Source organism: Sturnus vulgaris, chromosome 7, assembly GCF_052056855.1.
Source record: "Sturnus vulgaris isolate bStuVul1 chromosome 7, bStuVul1.hap1, whole genome shotgun sequence".
NCBI lineage: Eukaryota > Metazoa > Chordata > Aves > Passeriformes > Sturnidae > Sturnus > Sturnus vulgaris.
This window is the reverse complement of record NC_142249.1, coordinates 22,250,881-22,277,333: the sequence shown is the minus strand read 5'-3', so window position 1 is coordinate 22,277,333 and position 26,453 is coordinate 22,250,881. Positions and strand designations below refer to the sequence as shown.

Genomic DNA, 26,453 nt, shown 5'->3' with positions numbered 1-26,453 from the left:
CATTTGCCAGTTCAACTTTAAGTTCAGAACCATAGTTTGCATTTCAAGCACTGCCTTTCTTCACATCTAGAGACTCATCACTGAGCATGCACAGGGCTGTTTCACAGAGCAGACACAGAGGACGTTTGCATTGCTGTTCACAGAGCGTACAAAGAAGTCACTGCAACCACAAATTTTGCCCCTATCATTTTTCTACCCAGGGGAAGATGGTACTCCAGGGTTTTGCATTTCTCAAGAACCCAAGTTAGATGGAAACAGTCTGAGTTTGGGACTGAGGGAACAGCTGATGCATTCCTTTTTGGGGTTAATAAGATAACTTTATTTGACTTTAGTTTACAATTACTCTAGTGGTTGTATTTTGCTCTCTGTTACTTGGGGATGGTTAAAAAGATATTATTTCAGCAAGGGTACATGGATCCCTAAAATTACAGATATTTTCCAGAAAAGTTCTAATGTGTAAAACTGTTATTACAAAAGATCTTTTGGTGTTATAAAAACTTTCTTTTGTGAAGAAAGAATATACCTGGTTATTTGAACTTTGGCAGCAGGTAACAACAGTAGTGGTTTGAAACCATTTCTGGAAGATTCTTCAAGGTTTATCAGAAAAGTTAAGGTTTAGAGAAAGCTTCTTCTATAGGCTGGTAATGCAAAGTGTTTGCAAGAAATAAAGGAAATGCCCAGTGGAAGGAAAATGGGAGAAACAAGAGCTGAGTGAAAAAGCTCTCTGAATCATGAATTAAGAGAGCAAAACAAGCACTCTTCAAATGTGAAAAATCCTTAATCTCTGATTTTGAAGAGGGAAACAAGAATATACCAATGCTATTCAACAGTGCAAGGAATTTCAGGCCAGTTCCTGTGGGCCAGCAGTTTTTAGGCAGGAAAAGAATTTAAAATTATGTTATTTTGAAAGAAAAAAAATAGATGAGTAACAGTTCACACTGTAAGAACTGAAAAAGTAGAAAAAGAGGATAGAACATGATGTACATAGAAAAGAATGTAGGGAAGATAAAAGAATTTATTAACCCAAAAGGAGAAAAGCTAGTTACCTTTGAATGCCCCCAAAAAATTTTGAAAGAGGAAAAAAGGCATTTAAGAAAGAAATTTTACAATTTGAAAAAAAAAATCAGCAGAGACTCTATGAAAAGCTGAAAAATATTGGCAAGAATTTGAGTGTTTACTGTTCAAGTGAGAACACAAAAGGAAAAGGTTCTGTGAGAGTCAAGTGATGAAAAATTGTACATAAAAAATTCCCAAATAAATCTGTCTCTTAACTACACTTATAGGTGTGGTATTCAAGGGTTGATCCAGAGAGGGCTAATCCTAACTAATTTGTACAGAAGGTGGTTATGGAAGCAAACCTCTCTGGAGATGAGATCAATCAGCAGAATCCCAGTGAGGTTTTAAAGCTTTATCTGCTTTGGGAAAGGTGTTCTAGCAGTTTAACAACCTTCTTCTTACATTAAGCAGAAAACAGAATGTATTTCCAAGGAAACCAAGAAACTGGATGCAAGTTCACTTGATAGGCCCAATTGTCAAAACAAGAACAGTCTTTTGCCAGTAGATAGCCTTTTGCCAAAATCTCATAACAAGTAAAAGCAACAAGTGTGTAAAACAAACAGGCAGACAAAAAAACAACTCCTCAAACCAGCAAGGTAAGTCTTAGCAACCTGGGAGTTCAAAGTAAGTGTCTGGAAGAGATGAACAGTTTTCTGTCCCAGAAGTTGGCCATATCCCCTTAACCTGTATTGCAATTTAGCTTCCATTAAGGCTACTGTTTTGCTTTCCTTTGTACTTTATGATTTGTATAAATATTTAACATCCTCTCTTTTTTTGGCTTTTCTCAGGTCTTACAAAGAGAACTCAAAATATTTAGCAGTTTCTCTTCATGTTTCTCCTTGACTTTTTCTGCATTTGGACTGCCAAAATGGAAAAATGCATATTGCAAAGGAAAAATGGAAAAAAGGACAAAGTCTGGTAAGAAGAGTGAATGCAGATCTTGGCATTAGATAAGATCTTAGAATTAGCTCATAAGAATTCTGCGTAATACATGTATGACTACAAATATGAGTAGTTGCTGGAAGAAACTATGGAAGACGGCGTTTTTTACTTTTTTTTCCTTCAATAGAAGCCTTTTACTTATACAACAAAGTACTGAGTGTAAAAACCTATGCAGATATCTTGAACTTGTTCATTTACCTGTAAAGATTGTCCATGAGTAGGGATTACTATATTTTTTACAAAAACGTTGTTTTGGAGGCAGCATACCTATGACAGCAGGTACCATATAACCCTTTACCCCACAGACTATTTGCTTTGTATGCTGTAGACTATTTGCTTCACTTAGGCCACCCACCACTTATTTTACATGTTTTATAACATAAGGAGATGACTGAAGAATAAACTTCTTACATTTGCCATCCGAGTCAAAAGCATAATTATCCTCTCCCAATCTCTTGATGCTACGCAGAACTACTGGGTCAGACATGATGACTATTTACTTCAACCAAAAGCCCTGAAAAGAGATGGGATGTGGGGATGGGGAGAAGAAGAGTATCAACATACATTTGTCTGTGAACATAAAACAACATTATGTTAAACTCCCTCTTTGCCCTCATGATCCCAGGACAATACCACTGATTACAGCACAAGTTATAACAGGACAGATGTCATGGACTGCGTGAAACTACAGAGTAGGAAAACACCTCAGAGAGTGCCCAGCTCACCCCTGAGCACAAAGCCTCTGAGGCTTCAGTGCCTCTGCCTCGAGTGGAGACCACCCTGTGGGGCTTGGCAGCTTCCAGCAAACAGCCCTGTCCCCAGGGATGGCTGTGCTGAAGTGAGGTGGCATCTGGGAGGGTAGGTTAGAGGCTGAGACACTAACAGGACAGATCCCTCGGTTACAAGGGAGCAGCAGAACCTGCCCCTGCCTTGTGCTGTCCCAACCGGCAATGGCTGGGAGGACCATGGCAGGGGACAACTGGGGCACAAAAGGGAGAATGGTGGGAGCCCCAGGGCCACATCTGCATCATCATCTCCAGCTGCACTCCCACAGCTCTTGGCTACCAGAGCTGCTCCTCTGGACAGTTCTATTCCTATAGTCACACTGATGGGCTGAGCAGATATGAGGACAAAGTTAATGTCTTCTTGTTAAAGCACTTTTGTAAGGCAAAATCAGGGAAACCTGGCATCCAGGATGCACCCAAGGGAAAATGCTGCAGAAATCATCCCCAAAATACACCCTTACATAACCAATGTAATCTCATCCACATCTTTGTTTAATGTAATGTATTCCAAGGCACAGTTATTACACCATCTTCCAGTCTTCAAGTATCAACATTTGTATGATTATGCATCTGTATAAAACACTCACAACCTCTCATTTAAAGCATATTAAGCATTTAGATAGCATAGTTTGATTGTCTTTATTTCATTTTAACAAACCTTTATCAATTTTATAATTGATAATTGTAATCATAACTTTTTTAACGCCTGAATGCTAAACAGTTTTAAGTAACAGGAAAAGTGGAAAAAATCCCAATGACTGATAGACTCGAATAAGATTTCTAGTTGCAAAGATTTGCTAGGGATAAATTTTCTGGAATTATGTTAATTTTCCAATAAAATTATGACTGTCCCACATTTCTGAAAGGAAACATTTTTCCTATTTTTTCTAAAGTTCAACACACCAAATATTGTCCTCTTCCATGGGCACCATTCATTAGCTTACTTAAATGGATTAGCATAGCAGATAAACAGGCGGTATTAGATTACTAAAATAACCCTCCTCAGGGTCTGGATGTTTAACTGGGATCACTTAGAACATCTTGAAAAATACTGTTGCTGATGCCTGCATTTAAAATCAAGGTAATAGAAATTAGAGAAAATAGCAGGCAATAGTACCCCTGTGTGTGCAAAATACAGCCTAGTAGCAGAGAATAACTCAAACTGCATGCAAATGAAATAGCATCTTACTCTAGCCAGTTACAGTGCAGTTGCTGGATTTTTGAGAAACAAAAAACTTTGAGGAACTCAAAATTCAGATTTAAATAAGTATTACTTGAAAAATGCTAAAAAATGAACACATCCTGTAAATGGAGTAACATTAGGACCAGATCCAAAACCCTTAGAAATCTATTTCAAATCATCTCTTTATTCAGATCATATCTTTATTTAACATAAAAGGGAATGGATGGGTGGAGAAAAGTAACAATTAAAATTGGCCCTGAAAGCACTATGCTTCATGTTTCTCTAAAGTTAGTTTCCTCACATATTAGTGATAGCATTTATTCAAAAAGACATATATTGCTTCAAAATAGAACCTAAATGTCTTGCGCTTTAAACAGCCCCATTAAAAATAACTTTTAAAACCCCACAAAAATAAACAAACAAACAAACAAACAAACAAAGCCAACCAAAAAACCCCCACCAACTGTGCAGAGGAAATGTAGCATTTAGCTTAAATTGTCCCAAAGAAAAATACAAATACCTTTCATTTCAGGAAGTGTCATCAGTTAACTCTCAAATAATAAACAGGACAAATTGTTACTCACCCGTGGTTGTGAAAAATCATAGGATCATAAACAAATTGCAAGGACTCTGTTCAATTAGCAAGTGAAGCTCCCATCCATTTTCCAGCATATTTTCATTATTTTAACCCATTTGTCAGAACTGAATCTTTCAATTGGGCACTGGATATTTGCACTTGGGTCAATAACCATGCGGTCATGATGTTTTCAGTTCATTGACATCTAATGGAGTGTTTAAATTTGACTAATGCAATCTCACAACAAAGTTAGGGCACTTGGAAAACATGTGGAGACCAGACATTTCTCTGGAAAACAACTCACAGTTGAATGCACAGGAAGAATTATTATAGCATTATTTTATCAGCAACTTTATTTGCCAAATAATAATTATGTACACTCTTGTCCCCACCATACACAGCAACATCAACTGAATAACATGATAATTGGTTCAGAGATTAATCTAAATTCAGATTAAAAACTTGGTCAAAAGCCTTGTTTTCTATGTAAGATTGCCCCTCACCACACGGCTTCTAGCTTTTTCCAATTTTTCCTTTGAAATGAAGATTTTACAGCCTGGAAGCTCCTGAGTAGTAGTGAATTCTCATTGGATACAAACCCTCCATGGATTTTTCAATAAGGGATACTGATGAGGACAGTGCTATAACCTCAGCCAATGTCACCACATAGCTGAGAGGGAAATGGCAAACAGAGCTTAGTTCCTCTCCGAAATCAGTTCTCACTACAGAGGGCCCTGACTCATAGGACAAGATAGAAAGGCAATGTCTTAATCACAGTGACTGTCAGCTCTCCTCAAGTCTTCTGTGCTTTCAAACTCCCCATGATAAAGCCTCATGCCCAAAAGTGTGTGGCAATTAAGTGTAGATAAGCAGAAATCCAATTTGCCTTGGTTAGCATCATTACTGTGTTCACAATGACAACATAACTAAGTGCAAACCTCGTGTCTCCTCCCACTATTGTAACAAAAAGAAGTCTCCATCTACACCACTGTACACAGCACAGCTTTGAGAATAACACTATTGGATAGTGTTATTCTCACAGTGATAATAATTTAGTCCACCACAGCACAGAGCCAGAGTAAAACAAACAGTTACTTGCAGTGCAGGGACAGTTACCTTCATGGTAGTGGGAAGGCTGGAAGAAAAACTATATGATGAGCAGAAGTCTGCTTTATTTCATTCCCCACTGATAGCTTCCTCAGGAGCGACATGGCCAAAGGCAATGCAATGCCTTTGGTTTTCAAGGTACTTTAGCAAAGTTCACACTGGCACACAAAGCCATCCAGTATCTTCAGGCAAGACTTGGCTTGACAAAGAACATAATTTTAGCTTTACACAATCTACTTCAGTACTCTCACTTACAGACTTTGCTCATTTAAGCATTCAGAAATTGGCATAGAGCCTGTTTCAAACTTCTAATGAAGTAGATTTTAGGCAGTGAAGAATTGGAGATGAGACCATAGGCCACCCCAACCCTTTTGAAGGGCTCTTCTCCCTTGTAAACTTCTGCTTTTCTCAAATCATCTTACAAAAAAACCCTGAAGATTAATAAATTCTGACCTGACTTCACAGCTTATTTTACTTGACATTTAACAAGTGCGTATTTGTTACCTTTCATGAAAGAAGGTCTCACTAGAGGGATGTTTTATACGTCTAGTTAGTGGTAGATAAATATCTGGGAGTGTGCTCAAAAAGTCAGGGTTATCAATACATCATTGTCAGAACAGAAATCCAGTTCCTGGAATCTTCTTTGGGACTGTTTGCACTCACATGCTTATCTGGGTTTTGGCACAAGTGCTCAGCACCTCCCATGCTGTGTTACCCAGCTAGCGAACCAATGAAATAAATTCTACTTAACAAGTGTAGTTTTGTTTTAGAATTTGAATGTATGTAATAAATGACTTTTAAGTTATCACTCATTCTATCAAAAGCAAAAATTGCATTTTCACTTTACTGAACAAACCTGAGCAGGTGCAGTACTGCAGTAGAGCTTGCAAAGGCCCAAGATCCTACTGAGTGGATTCTACTGAATTTGAGCCTTAAATTTGGTCTATTACGACATGCCATAGTACCAATTATACTTACTGCTAAATTCCAACCTCCATCTGACATTTGATCGCTTCATAAAATTGCTTATAACTTGACAAATTGTTTTTATTTGAACTATCTTTGTTTTCAGGCCAAAAGTGATTTTTTTTCTCCTCAAAAAATTGTGAGCAAAGTCAGACCAGCAAAAATATTCACTCATGGAACTCTAAGAGCTGATGCAAGCTGGTTTACATTTTTATGTTTTCCCTCTTCCCCCCAATTTCCAAGGGCTCAGAAATGTTTTCCAAATCAATCCAAATCAATTTCAAACTGAGATATCTTTGCAACATGAAAAGTGCACCTAGAAATTTCTCACAGTCACCCATCCAGAAAAAAATACATACCATGAGTTATTGCATGATAATAACTTCTGTCTAAGCTTTCTTCTCTGAGTGTTGTCTTTTAATTATCAGAATTGTTACACATATCTAGAGAACACAGCAAACTAATTCTGGGGACTACCATGGTGGCTTCTTGTAGCACAGACAAGGAGCAATTTGTGTGTCTAAACACATATAGTGCCATTTTGGATATCAAAACACTTACCTAGGACTGATAGATACCAGATGGGGCCAGAAGAAACCCTACCACCAGCCAGAGATCTTCTCTAAAGATGAGATTTCCTAAGATATGGAAATGGGCTCTACACACCTCATTTAGCAGCCAGCCAGTCCTTCAGACAAGTCATATAACTAATGATTACTGCATTGAGAGCTAGGATCTGAAACACACTGTCAGCTACTGTACATGCACATTCCCATTCTGGGAAGCAGATAAGATAGCTCACGCCCCTTTCATTTATGGATAACAAGCTGAAAGTTCATAGTCATGAATAAACCTTGGTGTATCTGTGGGCTGAATGCCATATAAAGACGGAAATAGAAATGTTAGTACAGCAAAAAATCCAACAGTATAAATAATAATAATGTCTAAAGCAATTAAATCGCTGGGCTGCCTTCAGGAAAAATATGAAAGTTTTTGGACTAAAGATTTGTTGCATTCAACCCAGTCTGTTCAAAACAGCATTATGTAATCCAGCAAAGATTATAAAAGAGAAAGAGGCTTTTTGGAGCAAGCTTCTCCCTGATATTAAAATGCAATATGGAAAGGAGTATTTTCAAAAAGGTGAGGCAATTTCCAGACATTTTTGTCAAAAGAAGCAATACATTTCTCACTGAGAAAGCCTTGCAAAGTAGCATTATATCTCCTCATTATTCTGACTTTTTGGAAATACTGTCATATGAAAAGCTAATCTTAAATGCATCTGCACCACTATATGACTTACATATTTGGTCTAGAAAGATTTATTCAAATCTCAGTTAAAGATTAATTATTCATGTTGGCATGTAGTTTTCAGTGAACTCCCACACAGAAAAACTTCTATCTGCTGATGTAATCAATGTGCTCAGTGTGCATTTTATGTCATTATTGTTTGTTTATTTATTTAGAAATCAAATAGAAATCAAGTCCCTATCTTCTGCTAGCCCCAGTGATGAAGCTGCTGTTCAGGATCTGTCAAACAGACACTTGCCAAGCCGGTTGGAGCAGGGACTGTTTGTCTTTTAATCCTTGGACGTTCTTGTTTCACACAGAGGCTTTCTAGAAGCTAAAGCTTTTTATCTTTTTTCCACCTAGATTATTCAATCAAAAGGATTGATTAGGGAAACAAAGAAACTGAAATGACACCATCTACTCTGATCTTTATCTTTAGAAATTAAAGTTCAGTTGGTAGAATTCAGTCCCTGTTAGACCACCAGCTGCTGTGAGACACCATGACTGCAAATGTTAACATTTATAAGAAAATATAAACAGTATTTAAGAAAGGGCAGACTAGCTGCAAATAGATTATTTAAATTATAAATGCAGAAAAATATATCAGTTGCCTAATGTATTACTTCTCGCTGTATGGAGGACCAGATTCTGCTGACATTTACTCTCCTGGGACCCGAAGCCTCATTTTCTGAAATGCCAGCAAAAGAAGCCAGTACTTCTGTAAAGAAGTAAACCACAGTGTGCTGTGCTATGAGTAGCAAAATGTGATCTGTTCCCAAGGCTGTAGGAGGCAGGTGAAAACATAGTTAGACATGTTTTTAAGGACTAAAAGGGACATCTCATAGGGGAAGACCCATAATGTCCACAAGGTCAGAACGTCCCGAGGGATCACATCCACAGAACCTGGATTTGGGTTGCTTGTTAGAGTCAGCACAATGTGTGCTTCACCACCTTTACCTGTTTGGCAGGAATAACTTTAGCTTCTTGCTTTTCCCTGGAAAACCAAGTTTCCTTCCCCAATGTTATGGTTCAGATATGGCAATTTTTCCTTTCTAAGAGTCAAGGATTTCATTATAAAACACACCTAAGGAATCAATAAGAAATCACAGTCAAGGTCTGCTTTCTGCAGAGAAAAGCCTGTCTCATGCCAAACTAACAGAAAACTATGAATAGAGCTCACATTTTTTTGTGATTTATTTTCCAGTAAGGTCCCCTATATGCCATGTTCTGAGAGAGCTGGAGGATACTCTGTGTAGAAGAAAACTTACTGAGAAAATTCCCCATTTTAATGTTTCCTGAGATGCTAAGAAGGTTCTATTCAGCTTTCTAAAATAACTTTCTGCAATTAAAAAGCAGTTTAGTGAGGGGAAAAAGAACAGCAGTAGAGAAACATTTTGTATTTTTCTCTCCTACACTTGCCTGGCAAAGGATTGCTACCCACAATAGCAGGACCCTGACCTGACACTGATTGAGCAGTGTTTCCCTGTGACAGGCTTTGCATGCTGGTGGAGCACTGTTCTGTGGTCATTCCAACCACACTGTAGAGCCTATCATTAGAATCAGCCCAAACAGGGCTACGCAGGCACTTCTGCCAGGCTTGTCCTGGAGAGGAAATTTTTGCCAGTCACCTGTTGAACCCCACGTCTACAGCAAGATGTGCCACCTGACTGCCCCAAGAGTGCTGAAAGTACAGTAGCAACCAATACTGCAGCTTGCAGCACTCAAGAGTGGCAAAAGAAACAAGAATTTCCAGGCCCAAGCCAAAGGGAGCAGGCAGAGAAACTGAGTGGGAAGAGCTGCCCACCATGCAGAGGATGAGCTAAAACCTCTTCACCTCTTGTCAGGCACCAGCCAGACCACGTGCCACCAGCTAGTCTGGGACAGGCTGCCATTGTCGTCATCCACTCAACTGTATGGGCAAGATCACTTCCAGCTCCATCCTACTACTTTACTTGGTTTCCTCAGTTTTAGTTTCCTACTCATTTAGTTAGTTTCAAATAAATTTTCATGAAAAAGCTTATTCATTAATTTTGCTGTTGAGAATGGTCTTTGCCCAAGTCTCCTCTCTTACTGCAGCACCTGGCACCACACAGCACTGTGAGTGAAGAGATACGTGAAGGGAAAAGAAATTCTGCTGCCATATTTATTCAGTAGTACTCAGAGATGGATCAGAAGTGCCCACCAGACACTGGGCCAACGATAAAGCAAACAAGACATTAGCAATCATGTGTTAATATCTGTGGCCATTCAAACTATAGAGATTTTGTTTGTATGGTTTGTAATATTTGAGCATTTATTTGAGAAAAGTTGAAATTGGTTTGTTCTTAGTATCAAAAAACTTCCCCTAGACTAGTAAAAGTAATTTAAAGAGGTATCTTAAGAGATTAAGTCACATCAACAATAACGTCATTCACATGAAAGAAAAAAGGGGGAGGTCTGAAGCAAGCTCTATTGAATCAATAGCAGGACTCCTGCTGATTTCAAGACAAAGCACAGATCAGTTCTTTTAGCTCAGTAGATTAGCTCTCCTTAATGCGCCTTGACAGTCCCCCAGGCTCTTTAAATCACTATATATAGCCAGCAATGCTTATACAACATAGGTAGGTGAGGCAGGCATAGAGCATAGCCAGAAGGTTAATACCAAGTACATTTCTAAAATAGACAGAGATCACAGTACAAGTCATTAGCAATAGCAGGGAGAGGGGCCTTGCTGGTGTGCATCACTAGGAAAGTACCATTAGACACAGAATTTATGAGATTTTTATTTTTTTTTAAACCAGCATGCGGGTCTTGGCACACAAGTATATGAACAAATTGGGCTGTTTCTATGTTCTGACGCTGGAAATAACTGGTGAAGGCAACTCATGAGCACCTGGAGGTAAAGACCGAGCTTGCCGATGTCTCCCCAGAATGTGAGTAGAACTTGTGTCTATTGTTATAGTGAGCGGTACCTATTATATGCATTTGCAGGATATCTAAGAGAGCTAAGCATTTGTTTTCCAGTGCACGGACAAGAAAATATGCAGTCCCTTCCTTTCTAGAGTAATTTTAACAGTTGTTGTTTATCTTAGCACCTACAAGGTCTGAATAAAATGCTGACTCAGAAATGCTCTTCCCAACATGTGGAATCTTTCTCTGCTTCAATTTTCAAACACTAGTCGGTGATCTAAGATTTTAAATGGTTTTGTTTTCCTGGGGCTCTTATGATGCTGTGGTAAAAATATTAAGTGCAAGCCATACAAAGAAGATAAAATCATGCTGAAAACTCACTGTACCAGACAACATTCATCTCCCTACAAAATGTTGTGTAGGAGAGTTTGGAGGTGTGTTTCTTTTCAGGCAACATATAAATAAAGGTCTTAAATATTCTGTTGACCACCAAAACAAATTATCACATATTTACACAGCATACAAAAAAGCACTCCTTTTCCGTGAAACAGAAGTGGAAGGCTCTGCATAGGCAGGAATAGTTCACCTTAGAGTAAGAGATCTGATGTTTTGTGCCTGCCAATTTGTTAATTCACTGAAAACTAGAGGTTTGTAGCTATGGAAGGGTGACTCTGGAGAGCTGTTGGATGATCTTTCTGTGTGCTGCCTAATACATCTAAACCTTCCACTGTGTGCTACATGAGTGCTCATTCTGAAGAACCACAGTGCCAAAATTTCCATTGGCAGTTCTTCCTCAGGATGCCTGGCAGGTTATTCTACCCATTGCAGAACTCTGGCTTCTGGAGTTTTGCACTGCCTGCACAGTGGGGGGTGAAGGAATCCGAAGCACACACAGGCCCCAGACTTCACCCCAGTCTGAAATTCTTTGGCATAAGCAAACTTCCTGTGGGAGTAAATCATTAATATCCACCTTCGATATGGGGTCTATGTGCTTCAGTTTCTTTTAGTGCAGAGAAGCAGAAGCATGCTGAACTTTGCAGTCATCTAGGGATCTTAGAGGCCTCTCAATGCAGTCATGCTGCTTTTCTCTAAAATCAATTGCTTTTATAATGGCACATGTGTAGGCATGAAAAGCCAAGCTCTAACACACAAGTTCTCAATTTGCCAGGCAAATATTAAAGTTTGATGGAAAAGAGAATTTGCCTTTAGCTATTTATTGGCTACATTATTAATCCAAATGCAATACTTATGAAGATACATCAATACTCTTGAAATACTATGCTGACGTTTCCTCTGGAAATGAACTGTTTGCCACTCCATGCAGCTATTTCAAAATCGGTATGATCTTGGAAGCCAGGTGGCTTTTTTTTGGCTTTTATAGAACTTCACAATTATCAAAAAAGAGATATTTTGGATAACATTGCACATTCACAGAATTAGAGGATTTTCTTGAAAGAAAGCTTTAACTGAGACTGTTTCTCTTGGTCCTGACCCCAGGCTCCCTCCAGCAGTAATGACATAATCTAGCAGAATACATAGTGGCAGAAGGCTCCAGCAGAGCAAAACCTACCATGATGCTCAGGTCAGTGTGTTACTGGAGAAGGAGCACTAGCACATGGCAAGAACTAGGCAGTTAGGAATTACAGACTTAGCAACACTGGCCCAGGGCTGACAGGGAAAAGAAGAGCAGTGGAGACTCCACAGTGAGAGCTGCCCTCTCAGCTGTCTCCCCAAGAGCCTTTGGTCTTACAGAGTTCTGTGCCAATTATTGCTACACACACACAGTGGCTAACACCAACCAGAGCAATCCCAGGTGTTTTCCTTACAGAAGGCAGGTTGGCATCCTGGCCAAACACTCCAGGACTTATCTACAGAGCTCAGTTTCAAATTTAATTTGCTTTCCAGTAGTGCAAGCTCACTGTTCACTGCTTCCTCTCTACAGCAGAGCCAAGAAAGGAAGATGTGATTTACAGGTCCTGTTTTCAGTTAGGTTAATTGTTTGCCCAAAACTCTAATTATTTTATTTAATTTTGTATTGGAAAAAAGGAATTTTGAGTCCTAAAGTTATGTGTATATATATATCACTGCACTTAGCTTGCAAAATACCTTGCTGTGATTTAGTGGCACGGAGTTACCAGAGGCTGCTGACAGTAGTCCTCTTTCTTTTTGTGAATAGCTCTGCTCCAAATTCTAAATGGGCAATCAAAGGAAATACTGCCTGGCACATAATTGCCAAAGGACTGGGGCGATTTATGATCAGCTACTGCAACATTCTGTTTTCAAACTTTATTTTACATCACAAAAGCCTTCATTAACCTGAGTGCTTTCACATAGTTGTAGTGGTACTTTGTCAGAGCACACACTGAGTCCTCTCAGAAAATAAATGTCACCAACACAGTGAAAAATTACAAAGATTATTTCAAAGTGGACACACTCGGGAACACTGCAGTCCTTGTCAAATTTAACAGGGACATTCACAGCAAGAAAGCCAAGCATCTACGCAAAGAACCTGAGCTAGAGGCCTGATTACATTAACCTCAAAACAACAGTAAGATGGGCCGCTAAAATAAGCAGTGCAAACATCCCAAAAAATCAGTGAAAGCCCTCCTGTAAACTGCAGTGGAAAGAGAAGAAAACTCTTCCCTGTATATATTTGCTTAACGTTTTAAAATCAGAGCCCGTTATCAATAGCTCAGAAGTTCATATTGATGACTACTGAGGCACTCAGTTCAAGATCATTAAATGGTAATGAATGTTGTCACTTGTTATACTTTATTAGCTTTGTAACTGATTTAATTATTTAATATGAGGTCAACATTCATTCACTATCAGATTCTGAGATTTCTTCCATACCTACTTGATGAGGTGACCAAGAATTCTAGGATGAGAATAAATGCAAATTAGTCCATTAACTCAGTAGGAACAAGAACAACAGGCAAGCTCTAGCAAATAGGCCTAATATATTGAGCTTCTTGTAATATTCATGTCTTGAGATATAAATAATGTTACACAGAAGACAGCCCTTAAAACTGTCACATTTTAAAGGTGAGATGTCTGCATATCTACACATATGTAGATACCTAGAGCCTAGGTGACTGCTTAGAACCTATGAAAAAGTTTCTCTTAACACGATGTCTGTCCTTATTGGAGGTCCTATAAATATTGGCTTTAATGAATTAATTTGGTTTAGTTCTTGTAAAAACCAAAATACAAATAGAAACCTAGTAATCAATTATTGAGAATTTAGATGCAAGAACTGTATTCTACATTTATCAAAACATTTTGTAATAAGCAAACAGTATCTTCCACAATACAGTTAGGAAACTTTGAGTTTCCTCAGTGCCTTTTTTTTTTCTTTTGATGGAAACACCTCCATGCATTTCCACATTTCTTTCTACAAATACACTTCCTATATAGTATGTTCTGCTGTGCTGTGTATCACTGGTAAATAGGCAACAAGTGACAGAAGATTCAGGCATTGACCCAAAGTCTGCCTTGTCTAAGGGGCAGAGAGCAAATTACTCCCAGTCACAGAACACAAGTCACATAAATTAGTCATCAGATCCACCACTGCAGCTTACACTTCTCTTAGATTGTTCATGGGGTCACTCTGCTTCCATGTTACAGATTAGAAAAGCAGCCTGGGTAGCATCCTATAAGTGGTCAAAGAGAATCACCCTTTTTCCTGGGGAATTTCTCTCTCTGGTATCAGCATAAATAATGACCTATGTCCACAAAGAAAGAACTTCCAGAACTGATAATGTTATTCCTTTCAGTCTGAAATGTCCTAAAGGAGCTGACTAGAAAGTCTGGTCAGCAAAGCTTGAACACAGCAGAAATCTATGGAACAGAAAGATACAGAAGGTTTTGTTAAGGCGCACATTATTCATGGATCCTGATCACATTGTGCCAAGGCTCTTATTCCTGCTGTCTTCTAACAGTGGTCTGGAAGGGCTGCGACCAGAAACAAAGCCCCTTACAGGAGCTGTGTCTCAGGAAGTTGGAGGGTTGGCTGAGCACATTTGCTTCATTGCATTTCTACATCATTAACTTATTTGCTTGTAGCTCTCACTTTCAGACTCGCTGCACATAGCAGCTTTGGCTTCCATACTTTCTCTTACCATTTACTGGATCATCAGAGACAGATACAGAGTGAGAAACCTGAATGGAAAGCACATCTTCATAACAGGCTGTGACACTGGACTTGGAAACTCACTGGCTAAATGGCTTGACAAAAAGGGATTTTGTGTCATTGCTGCATGTGCCACAGAAAAAGGAAGTCAAGAGCTACGGTCCTGTTCTTCACTCTCACTGAAGACAGTGAGTCTGAACTTAGCAGATTCCAACAGCATTGCCAGGGCTGTGGTGTTTGTGACTGAACAGACAGCTGGCAAGGGTAAGTGACATGGCATTTTCTCAGAAAGGTGACTCAATATAACCAAATCCGACCTTGCTAAAAGTTCTGTTGCCTCTCTACTCACTGCAGAAGCATTTTTAATCTTAATGATGAAACACATTCTCTCCTCAGTTCTGTAATTTCTCAGTTCAAAGATATTGTCTCCAGCAATGATGCCCATTGTTTTCACCAACAGGATGCCTAAAAATCTACTTGCTCAGTCTGTTAAAACCAGAATCATTCCCAGCTGTATTTTTTAAACTCTTTCTGGTGTAGTTGAAGAATGTCAGTGGAAGGAAAGTACTAACATGTACCAGAAAATTTTCTTGACAAATTTAGCCCACTCAATTAAAAATTGTTAATTCAGGGCCTCTGCAACCCTCCTCTAGTAAACAGAAGAGTATATTTTTGCATGCCTGGATTAGTCTGACATTTGCATTGTACTCAACAATTGCACTGACTCTAACAGTTAAACACTTGCAATTTCAGCCAGCTTTCTTGGAGTTGTTATGTAGGTAGCTCTCGCTACCCCTATCATATACCTCTGAGCACTCTTGTAGAAGAGGAAGAGCTTACCTTTGGATACCTATGAGACTTCAGTGATGGATTTAGCAAAGGGTGCTAAAAAGATCTGCATGGTAAATATACTCAGCTGTGGCAATACAAATTCATCAGCACTGAGAGCTCAGACTGAAGGCTACCAGAGGGCGCCACAGCACTGTACCTACCAGTTGTAACACATAGTTTTACCAGCTATTCAATAGGCTTATTAATAAATTAGGTACCTAAACCAGCAAAATATATCTTCTACCATAGGACTTTCTCCTCAAAGCTTGTAAAAGGCTTTTGGCCTCATCATGAGTATTTCAGACCATTCTTGAATGCAGAGATTGAGAGCAAGTTTAACGAAATTATTAGCACTTACCCCCTCCAGCAGGCTCTTGCTCCCAACTTGTAGAAAGCCACAGGTTCTCAGCTAGGATAGCCACTGCTAATGCTTTCACCTCAGTGTGTGAAACTCTTTATGGAACCTGAGGGCTGGACTTTCGGCCTCTCCCCTGAGGCACAGGGTGTCTTCAGCAAACTCTTGGAAACGTCACTATTTATCTAAAGTTCCTCAAGTAATTTATAAAGGTAGTAAAGTAGTATTATCAATACACAGGGCTAAGCTAGTATCTTTAGAAGCACTGACTAATTCTGTACATTTGGTTCAGACCTTTAGACCCCAAACCAGAAAAATCAGTTTCTCCACTTCTATGTGGACTAATCGATTTTCAAAAGAATACAAGCGCGTATTAGGAACCTACATACTTGAGTGGATTGGATAATAAAGCCCAGCATGGCCCACATCTCCAAACAAAATAGTTTTCCTTTAACACTTTACTCATGTTCTTCAGCAAATTTTTCTAGGTGTACAAAGTAGATCATCCAAGCAAACTCCAGATAACTGTATTCATCTCACTGAAGTTTCTGCAGACTGTGTGCTTGGTTCCCAATGCAGACGATACTCCAGGGTAAGATATTGCCATACACTGAAATAGATAGTTTTGCATTTCTCCTAGGGCTCTTTGGCTTGGTGAGCAATGCTGAAGGAACAGCACCTGTAGGACCCACCGACTGGCTGAGGATTGAAGACTTCCATTCAGTCCTGGATGTTAGCCTGCTGGGATTGATTGAAATCACACTCAAGCTTCTGCCACTTCTGAAAAAAGCTGAGGGAAGAGTTGTCAATCTAATTAATGCCAAAGGCCTCATGGCTTTTGTAGGGGGTGGCTACAGTCTGTCCAAATGCGGTATGGAAGCTTTCTCTGATACCTTACGGTGAGTAGCTAGAAACACATGCATGAATCCAACAACAGGTTCCTGACATGCTGAGGAAGGGTGAGTGTATATTTGCCCATTTTGATTCTTCTCTGGAAATCCTACCTAAAGGGGAAAAGGAAAATAAGAGGACTGGTCATATTTTTTAAATTTAAGTCTCCAATACTATGGACAGACTCAGGAACAGCACTTGGAAAATTTTCACTTCCTAGACAAATTGTTAGTGTGCAGATTTCACATGCAGATGTGGTATATGAATCCAGTGCATACCTGAAAGTAAATCAACAATATAGCCTGGACAGATATCCAGTTTCTTGGGCAAGTTATACTTGCCTGTATGTTTTGCTCCAATTCTCCACAACAATCTGAGCTGGGCGATTCCAAACAGCAACCACACTACCAAAGGTAATTGTAACTTCAGAAAATTAAGCTGAGCACCCTTTGCTGAAACCAGTTGTACTGTACTGCTTCTAGAAAGCTAAGGCGCAGCCCAGTCATCATAAGTCAGAACGACTAGGAAAGCTAGTTTCAAACCATTATGAGCACTTACTTAAAGAAAGTGTATACCCCAAAGAAACAGAAATTAATGGCTAATGTACATGTGGTTCATTCCTTTACACACAGTAGAATATGGCTGCCTAGGTCTCTTGTGCCCAGCAAGACAAAGATGCTATTTTCACCCCAAAGGACTTGCAATACAACTCAAAATTACATAGAGAGAACCATACTACAAGGAAACCCACTAACCTTTATTGCATTAACATTTAATAATTTAGCCATAGGATAGAGAATAAAGTTCTAATCTAATTGAATTTTTTTTTTCACTTTTACTTTTTCTCAGACACTTTAATATAATCTGCTGTTACTGTGAACTAAAATGATGCAACAGTATATGAAATAGTCAAAAGTTTTAGTATGATAACACATAACTAAGATGCACCTGTTACATCCTTTGCATGAGTCCAACATAAACAATACAGAGAATTGTGAATCTACTTGACAATGCTTTTTTTTTTCCTCAGTTGTCTGCTCTGCTTTTACAGGACAAATACATTGCCATGAAGCTAATTTGAACATTTCAAAATAATTCTGATATATGAAGATAAGAATCAAAGTCTCAAATATTAATGTGGCATATTTTCAACTTACTTATGATTCATAATTGTACCATTATTGGGTGGTCAGGGAGATTATTGTGGCTTTTTTTCCCTCTAGGATAGAAATGCAGCATTTTGGAGTGAAAGTAAGCATTGTAGAGCATGGTTTCTTTAAGGCAGAAGAAGTTACTTCAGGTACCATTGAGAAATATCTCTTCAAACTTTGGACCAGACTGACTCCCGAGATCAAGGACTCCTATGGAGAAAAATACTTAGTTGAATGTAAGTAGAAAAAGGATTGTATGAAAGCTCAGGGGGTATATTATCAACATATATAAATACCTGAATTGAAGCTGTAAAGACAACAGAGCCAAGCCCTTTTTAGTGTTGTCTAGGGAAAGGACTCAAGGCAATGGGCACACACTGAAACACAGAATGTTCCTGCTGAACCTTTCAGTGTGAGGGTGCTGAGGACTAGCACAGGTTGCCCAGGGCAGTTGTGGAGTCCCCATCTTTGGAGATATTCAAAACTATCTGAACATGTCCTGGGCAGCCTGGTCTAGGTGACCCAGCTTAAGTAGTGGGGCTTGGTGCCAGAGGTCCCTTTCAACCTCAGCCTATCTGTATCCTGTGAACATTTACTAGACATCGTTAATGCTCATTAAAGACTCATCACTGACTGTTCTTTACTACGTGTATGTCAGATAAGGCCTGAGATTATTAGTTCACACATGAGACCGGTGAGATATGAGGTCATGCTACATTTCTTAGTCCCTCAATACTTACAGGTGGGATGCCCAGTGGGAATGAACTGTTATGATCATATGCTACGTTTGTTGTTTAGTGATATCTGAAAAGTTAGTGCAGTGTGACACAGCACATACTATATGGAACATCTGGTTCACCGTATGGGCCAGGGAGGTTTTTGCTAATTGGACTTCTGGGTGTTTTTCAGCCTTTATTGTCTCTGCTTTGCTGAAGATATATTGCTCTCAGAACTCGAGCAGTAGTTTAAAGCAAGCCTGAAACTGTAGCCAAACCTTTGGACATAAAGAACGCTCTTGCAGATATGTTGCATATAAATGCTTTCAGGATTATGTTTTTGTTTACAGATATAAAAGCCCAAAGATCATCAGTGAAAAGACTGTGTGACTATGATATTTCTAATGTCATAAAATGCATGGAACATGCCCTGATAGCAAAGCACCCCAGGACACGATACAGAGCTGGATGGGATGCAAAGTTCTTCTGGCTGTTTCTCTCCTATGCCCCAAGCTGTTTGTCTGATATGCTGTTGCGCATTACATTTCCAGCTCCAGCAGAGAGCAGGAGACCAGTTCATGGAGTTCTAATTAATGTCTAGTATTAAAATAGTATCATCTGTGCATAAATAAATATTTACCCTATCAAAACTAGATGTCCTTTATACCAGTTACTAGACTGTTAAAATTCTTTTCAGAAGACACTTTCTCCTTCCCTCACACCATCTTACCTGAAATTCTGAGTTCGCAAGCAGGCTTGTAAATCCAGCATGTTTTTGAAGCATGTTTTCAGAAATTATACCCCTGTACGATCTGCATTCATAAAATTTTCAGCTACAAAGTTAGTTAATACTATTCACACAAGACATGAAGTCAAATAATAACAAAGTCCAGCTATTGCAGCATATTCCAGAAATTACAGTTATAGTATCTGCCCACTTGATTATTCAATTCTGCAGAAAAAAACCACAAGCAATTTTACAGATATGCAATTCTAGGGAAAATCAAATCTCCACCATTCTATGCAAACGGAGTATCAAAACACATATTTTCACTTCCTTCCTAATATTAGTATAGTTTATGGGGAAAATACAAAACCAATATGCATTCATATATCCTTCCTCCTCAGTGTGTTTTGCAAGTTAAAAGGATTATTATTTCACTTATCAGATGAAATAGGTCATTAGTATAGGCTATAGCAAATTCTTTCAGTTGTACAGAGTGTGTTCAGAGTGGCAAAACGTTAGTTGAGGTTACCGTGCCTTCTGTACACTCTATCTCTTAAGCTGTTGGGCAGAGGCTCACAAATCAGTGCTCCCACAGATATTAAAATTGAAGGGGTAAAGGTTTTATTTGCTAAAGTGCTGTGATGGTGATTAATCATTAATGTGAAATTCAATTAAGCTTAAAAAAATACCATGTACAGGTCAGAACTCCAAACATAAGAAAAAAATTTCATCACTGTGTGTGAGAGGTCGTGTGTGTGTGTTTGCAATGGGCAAAAAAGGGACAGTATGTAAAAAGTGTTAGTAACGTTTAAGTATTTCATTGAAGTTCTATTCTTTAGGAAATTGCTTCAAGAATAAATTTATCTTATTTAATTTCACAATAAATACCTGCTGAGAGAAAAATCTTTCTCTCTGGCCTGGCAGCTCTAAAGAGAATGTACATGAAAAAATTAATGGTATAATTTGTCAGCTCTATAGTTGCAGATTACAGACAGTTGTTGAAATGTCTAAAAATCAGCTTTCTTTGAAACAGAAGTAGTCCAAAATGTAAGAATTCAAGCAGGGACTGTCCTGATAAAGGAAAAAGAATATAAGCGAAAAATGAAGCTATGAGTATAATCTAAAACTTCTGTTACACAAAGTACCAGAACCTAAATTGTACACAATCAGAAGGGTACTCAGTAGCTATGCTATTGAGAGGGGGAGTCCCAGCTGAAGCTTAGGAGACTAAGATACACTAAACAAGTAAACTTACATACTACCTAACTACAGAGTAAGCCAGGGACTGTTTTCTTCCATATCTGGAGAGTTAAAATTATTACAGAGAAAAAAAAAGGTATTTCTGATACTTGGCTGACATATTAGCAGTTTTCACCAATGCTGGTTCCAAATCTTTGAGTCAACAAAGACTATTCCCAAAACTGACACTCCTTTTTCTCATGGTATGCAACTGCAGGCAGGTCTTTTGGAAGGGTCAGCCCTGCCTTCTCCCATTAAAAAACCTTGTGAATCCTTTCCTTAAGAACACAGCGCCTTGCATCTCAAAGAAATCCTTACAGATGCGTCTGCTGTGTTGCAGACTCCAAGTAATTTTCTACATTAATGCACTCAGAAAAAAATGCTTTTAAAAACACATAATGTGCTTAAAGAAAAAAACATCAAAGCATCAAATTCTGACGTCAGATATGAAAGTTAATTGAAATAAGGTTTTAATCACTTATGTCCATACTACCTTGATTATCAGTCTGTCGATAGTAAGAGTTTTGTGTTTCAAGGGCCAGATTATTGAATGTGTGTAATAGGGCAGCCTCACACTTTCAGAGGTACAACGTCAGTATCAAGACAACCTCTTACATGAGGAACTTTAGACAGTTGTGTGAAGCAGTAATCACTATTTTTATTTGACTTTATCTAAAGCATTGTCATTTTCATGTCAGAGTGCAATGAAGTCTCCACAACTGAAAAAAGTACATAGAGACTCAACACAAAATATGGAATAGGAATGTGATAAAATAATATGTTTATTAGACTTATTCAGCAGCATCATTTTCCAGTTGGCTTTTCTAATCAGAGTATGTTACAATGTAATTACAAGCATTCTAATTAGAAATAGTATATATTTTGAGAATTTAGATATAAAACAATCAAATAGCAAAATGATTATAACTTCAGGAATCTTTTATATAAGTAGCTAGCTGGGAATGCTGAAGAACGTGGTCCTGTAATTGGAGTTTTCTCAAATGGTTCCTTTTATGAAAATTATCTTGGCTAATTAATAGAAGAGCTAAAAAAACCAACAGTATATTCTGATGGAGGGTTATAGGAACAACCAGATAACTACAAAGACTGCATTAGCATAAATTGTTTCCCTTTCTATTAATATCCACCTCAGGAAATAAATAGTCAATAAAATTAAATTTTCACATTTAAAAAAACCTGAAGAATTTCTGAAATGAACCAATATCTTTCATATTTTGCTGTTTGGAAATAAGCTGTTACAGAAAGCTAGCTACTTCATAGTACAAATTAGTTCTAGAGACTCCAGCCAAAAACAGAGGTATTCCATTGATGAGCAAGAGAAAGTAGTTGTGGCACTAAAATCTAAATATATCCAGTCATCATAGAAATACTATTAATGGAATTGTGTTAATTAGAACCTAGAGGAAAAGTATGTGTCTTACAGATTGAGAGGAAATGATCACAGGCAATTAAAACGTTGTAAGAACAATATTTTGCACGGGTAATTCAGCATAATAATGCTGTATTGACTCTTTCATCTTTTGTTTAACACAAGATAAAGAGATACCCATTTTTCTACTCAGTACTATATAAAATAGGTGGCAAAGATGCCCAGAGCACCAGAAGTTTTAAAAGGTGCTGTTATAAAAGATACACTCTAAAGACCCTGTAAATCAGTAATGTTCCCATATTTGCCTTGTTTGGTTCTTTTTTTTTTTTTTTTTTTCTAGTTTTAAGCATTTATATAATTAATTTAGCCCTAAATATATGACTGATTCCATACAAATTCCTACTAGCAACATCACTGAACAAGATAATCTTAAAAAAATTTACAAATGTACAGTATATTTATAACATTACTTTCAGACAGCTTCAGTGCAAAGATATACATATAGTACATCACGATAATTGTTCAAAAAAATAGAAATTGGCATTTGTCAAAAAAACAAGGCATAGTTTCAACTTACATCTCCAGTCACTGGCTAAGAGATGTGTATATTTTTATAAAGCATTTGAATGTGAACCTTACTCTTCTGTTTATAAAAAATATATGTGCAAATGGATGTGTCTAATTTTCCCTAAATGAGTTACCTAGTTATACCACAGAGTCCTCTTTAACAAGATTGGCCGTGTCTTTAAATGTATCCTCTGTTGCTGTGTATGCTAGTGGTTGGTCTCGCTTCAGAATAATCTTGGGAGGCAGTGAAGGAGAACGGGTAGGGACATTTTCTGTGTCCTGTTGCTGCTCCTTTTCCATCTGAAACAATAATCATAAAATCAAACCTTACATTCTAATACACCATACATCCAACGTCAACTTCCAGAAACAGTAAATAAATATTCCTAAAGTCAAACTTCATGGTGTAAATTATTTCTGCAAAACACTACCTGTAACAAAATGAAATACTAATTTCACCTCAGATAGTACAGATAATACTAGAAACTTATTCCATACACTGGAACTTCTATTTTATTGCTTAACATCAGGAGCAGCTGTGCCACCTGAGCTGAGCCTGCTCAACACCTCACTGTGCATGGCATTTGGTAACCTCTCACAACCACTTCAGTCCCTAACATAGCCTGGAATTTCTGTGCTGTTCCACATAGCAGCAGAATCTACCAATAATCTTTATTCTATGAAAGCAGGAACAAAGTCCAGCAGTATATTAGCTGAAAAATAAAAGTATATAATATAAACAATACCTCCGCATATATTGGGTTTTCAAAATTAGTGTTTTGTTTCTTTTTTCTCTTGAAGAAACTCCACTTTGATTCCTGAAACATAAAAATTATTAGAACTTTATACATTTTTCTCAAAACTTCTCAGGAAATTGCTAGTAACAGTGTTGGATTTCGCTTGCATTGATTGCTACCTCAGTGACTTCAGATGGATGTTCTTATATCACTATGTTGTAATTCTAAGCATGGAACCGAAAGTTCTTTTTTTGCTAGATAACCAAGTTATTTCACCTAAAGAAGTATTCACAAAAGGCTAGGCAACAAAAATTACTAAATTATTTCATGTAAGCCTGTAATTCCAGACAAGTACATCAAATAGGAAAAAACTGTCTTGAAAACAACACAAGGGCAATTATTGAGGAACATGGAACGACAATAAGTTGACTGCAGCTTCCCTAACAATTCCATTTTCCTGGTGTGGAGCAGAAAACAAACAAGGCAAGCCTTAGAGCATTTTTATTTCCTACCGGAGGAGGATCTGTACTCTGAGAGGTTTCCTTTGGGCTAGTAGATATCACAGAGGAATACACAGGATTTTCAAAATTTTCATTTTCCTCACTTCCAGCTGCTGCTACCTATAGGAGAAGAAAGAAAATCAACATTCTTCAAAGAAAAAAAGGTGGTCATAAGGGAAAATGAAAGGTGAAAGTCAAGCCAAAATTTATCTTACAAGTGTTGGCCGAATGACTGTAACTGCACCAGCTGTACTGGCTCCACCATCTCTGGTTGTATACATTGGATTTTCAAACGTGATTGGTTGTTTCCCCGACTCCACTGCAAAGTTTTCATTCTATGGAGGAAAAAACCCAACAACTGCAGTGGAATAAAAACCTCCATACTCCTAGAAATTAATGTGTAGTCAAACTCTTCATCTTGGGGAACAACACATGTTTACTTTCATATAGGCCTAGACAAAACCTAGTATCTGTTAAAATCACAATACCAATTTACTTTTACTCCCTGACTTAGCAGCCTGGACTACTGATTATTGCAATATTACCTCATTTCCTAGATGGACAAAAACTCCCACAACACACTTCAATACTTGATTCAAAGTATTTTATGATGAGGAAAGATAACTTTCACACATCATACCTTCAACAGATAGAAGAAAAGATATCAAAGGAAAAATAATATCCAAATAAATATTTTAATTTGGAGACTTCAAAACGCCATACAAATTAATAAGCAGTAGCTGATATATAAAGAATGGGGGTCATTCATTTTTTCTCAGCAAGGAGATTGCTGTATTTTTTGAGACAAAGCAATAAATGTGTCCCCTTACTCATGTCAGTTGAATTACATCAGGCAGGAGGTTAATGAAAACAAAACCCTACCCAGACTCACCTGTCCTGCTCTTTGACATAGCCTGACAGAACTAGCAAGGAATAGCACAGGAATAGCAGAGGAATAGTACAGTAGCTAGTTCCTTAAACCTGCCTCATTTTCACAAACTACTGCTTCATGCCACATGGATTCATGCTCTTTGCTACCAGAATATGGCTTTTTTATAGCACAGTAAACTCTTGTCAGCTTCCTCAAACGAGATTGGCTAAGAATAGCCTCACTGAAAAATATCCAACATCTACTCAATGCATATATGATGTTAAAATTTTAGGAGGCACATCCCACAGTTCTCCACTGCTATGCACCAAACCCTCTGAATTAGTTCCCAGTCAAAATAACAATTTTTTGTTTATACTCTGGATACACAGGGAGAACTAACACCACGTAAGCAGAGATAGTCTGGATCCAGACCTGCTATTGGCAATGTACAAACGGCATTGTTTGAACTTCAGTATGTCGGTATTGGGCCAGAAAATGCCAACTATGGTGAAGTTCTTTGTGCATGAAAAAGATTTGGGGTAATATACAAGCCTAAAGCTATTTTTCCAGTGTTTACCAGAATGTTCATGTGGATGTTTTGTTACATAAGCTGCCTAATTTTAACAAAGACTGTTTCTTCATCTAGGCAAAGGTCATACCAGGAGCTTATCTTCTTTAGCTGTCTAATTTCACATCTATTCACCATCAGTTTAGGGAGTTTCCACCTTATACTTAGCAGCAAGTGATTACTATTCAAATATATCCATGATCTGTTTCCTACAAGTAAAAATCATTTGTACATTGTACTTCCTGTGGTAAACAGGAATAGCGCAGGGATCTGCCGTTTCTCAGATGTGCATAACAAAACATAGATGAGTGAAGTTGCACTTTATGATGCCCCCATAACTGTTAAACATGATTTGTTGAAACTTCATAAATAAAAGAATTCTCAAATATGTACTGTATTGCATAAAATAGTGAATCCTGTGATTAGGCTTAGGCTTTACCTCTGAATATTCTAACACACCATCTGGTTTTGAAAACTACACACTTTAAACTGTTCTATGGAACATAAAGGTACTAAAAAATTCCCTGTTACAACACTGTCACTTATCTACTCATTTGCTTTATATTCCATGAACATGCTGAAAGACGAAAGAGGGTAATTGACTTAATTTCTGTTATATAAATCTTGGGAAAAGTCACATTATTTTAAAGAACATCCTATGTTCTTTGAAGTCCTTGCCTTCAAATTACAGAAAGCTATTTCAGGAAACTATCAATCATTGTTCACTTCTTTTTCTAGAACACATTTATTATCTCACTATCATTTTATAGATAAAAGGCTCCCTTCTATAAGCTACTAATTACATTAAAAGCACACAATTAAAAAAATTATTTGAGAACTAAACCATACCATTTGCATTGCTCTGTCTATAGCAGAATCTCCTCCAAAGCCAGAGACTCCTATGTCCATAGTCACATCTGCTCCAGATCGGAAAGTTACCCCATTGCCATTTTCATTAGATTTTACAAGACTGCTTAAACTATAAA

General features: G+C 38.0%; 4 protein-coding genes across 4 annotated transcripts in view; 2 read left to right on the top strand and 2 right to left on the bottom strand.

Annotated features, from left to right (window-relative positions):
• G6PC2 (glucose-6-phosphatase catalytic subunit 2) overlaps positions 1 to 1,916 on the top strand; it is a 46,133-nt gene extending 44,217 nt beyond the window's left edge. Inside the window, exon 6 of the transcript XR_015804872.1 lies at positions 1,845 to 1,916. The gene's annotated coding sequence lies outside the window, so the exon portion shown is untranslated. The remainder of the gene's footprint in view (positions 1 to 1,844) is intronic.
• ABCB11 (ATP binding cassette subfamily B member 11) overlaps positions 1 to 4,670 on the bottom strand; it is a 37,064-nt gene extending 32,394 nt beyond the window's left edge. The window contains exons 1-2 of the mRNA XM_088168080.1: positions 4,551 to 4,670; positions 2,410 to 2,512 (exon numbers count right to left, since the gene is read on the bottom strand). Coding sequence (XP_088024206.1) covers positions 2,410 to 2,485 — 76 coding nt within the window. The 5' untranslated portion in view covers positions 2,486 to 2,512; positions 4,551 to 4,670. The remainder of the gene's footprint in view (positions 1 to 2,409; positions 2,513 to 4,550) is intronic.
• DHRS9 (dehydrogenase/reductase 9) lies at positions 1,845 to 23,067 on the top strand. The gene is made up of 6 exons (XM_088168083.1): positions 1,845 to 1,974; positions 10,684 to 10,815; positions 14,858 to 15,188; positions 16,751 to 17,009; positions 18,225 to 18,388; positions 19,219 to 23,067. Exons 2-6 carry the CDS (start codon positions 10,801 to 10,803, stop codon positions 19,467 to 19,469), a joined length of 1,020 nt encoding a protein of 339 aa, XP_088024209.1. The 5' UTR covers positions 1,845 to 1,974; positions 10,684 to 10,800; the 3' UTR covers positions 19,470 to 23,067.
• LRP2 (LDL receptor related protein 2) overlaps positions 21,588 to 26,453 on the bottom strand; it is a 113,579-nt gene continuing 108,713 nt past the window's right edge. The window contains exons 76-80 of the mRNA XM_088168084.1: positions 26,317 to 26,446; positions 24,244 to 24,363; positions 24,041 to 24,148; positions 23,538 to 23,609; positions 21,588 to 23,091 (exon numbers count right to left, since the gene is read on the bottom strand). Of these exons, the coding sequence (XP_088024210.1) occupies positions 22,930 to 23,091; positions 23,538 to 23,609; positions 24,041 to 24,148; positions 24,244 to 24,363; positions 26,317 to 26,446 (592 nt within the window). The 3' untranslated portion in view covers positions 21,588 to 22,929. The remainder of the gene's footprint in view (positions 23,092 to 23,537; positions 23,610 to 24,040; positions 24,149 to 24,243; positions 24,364 to 26,316; positions 26,447 to 26,453) is intronic.

Coding starts and splice junctions, on each gene's coding strand:
- DHRS9 (XM_088168083.1), top strand. Junction 15,189..16,750: donor TGAACAGACAGCTGGCAAGG/GTAAGTGACATG, acceptor CATTTCTCCTAG/GGCTCTTTGGCTTGGTGAGC. Junction 18,389..19,218: donor AGAAAAATACTTAGTTGAAT/GTAAGTAGAAAA, acceptor TTTTGTTTACAG/ATATAAAAGCCCAAAGATCA.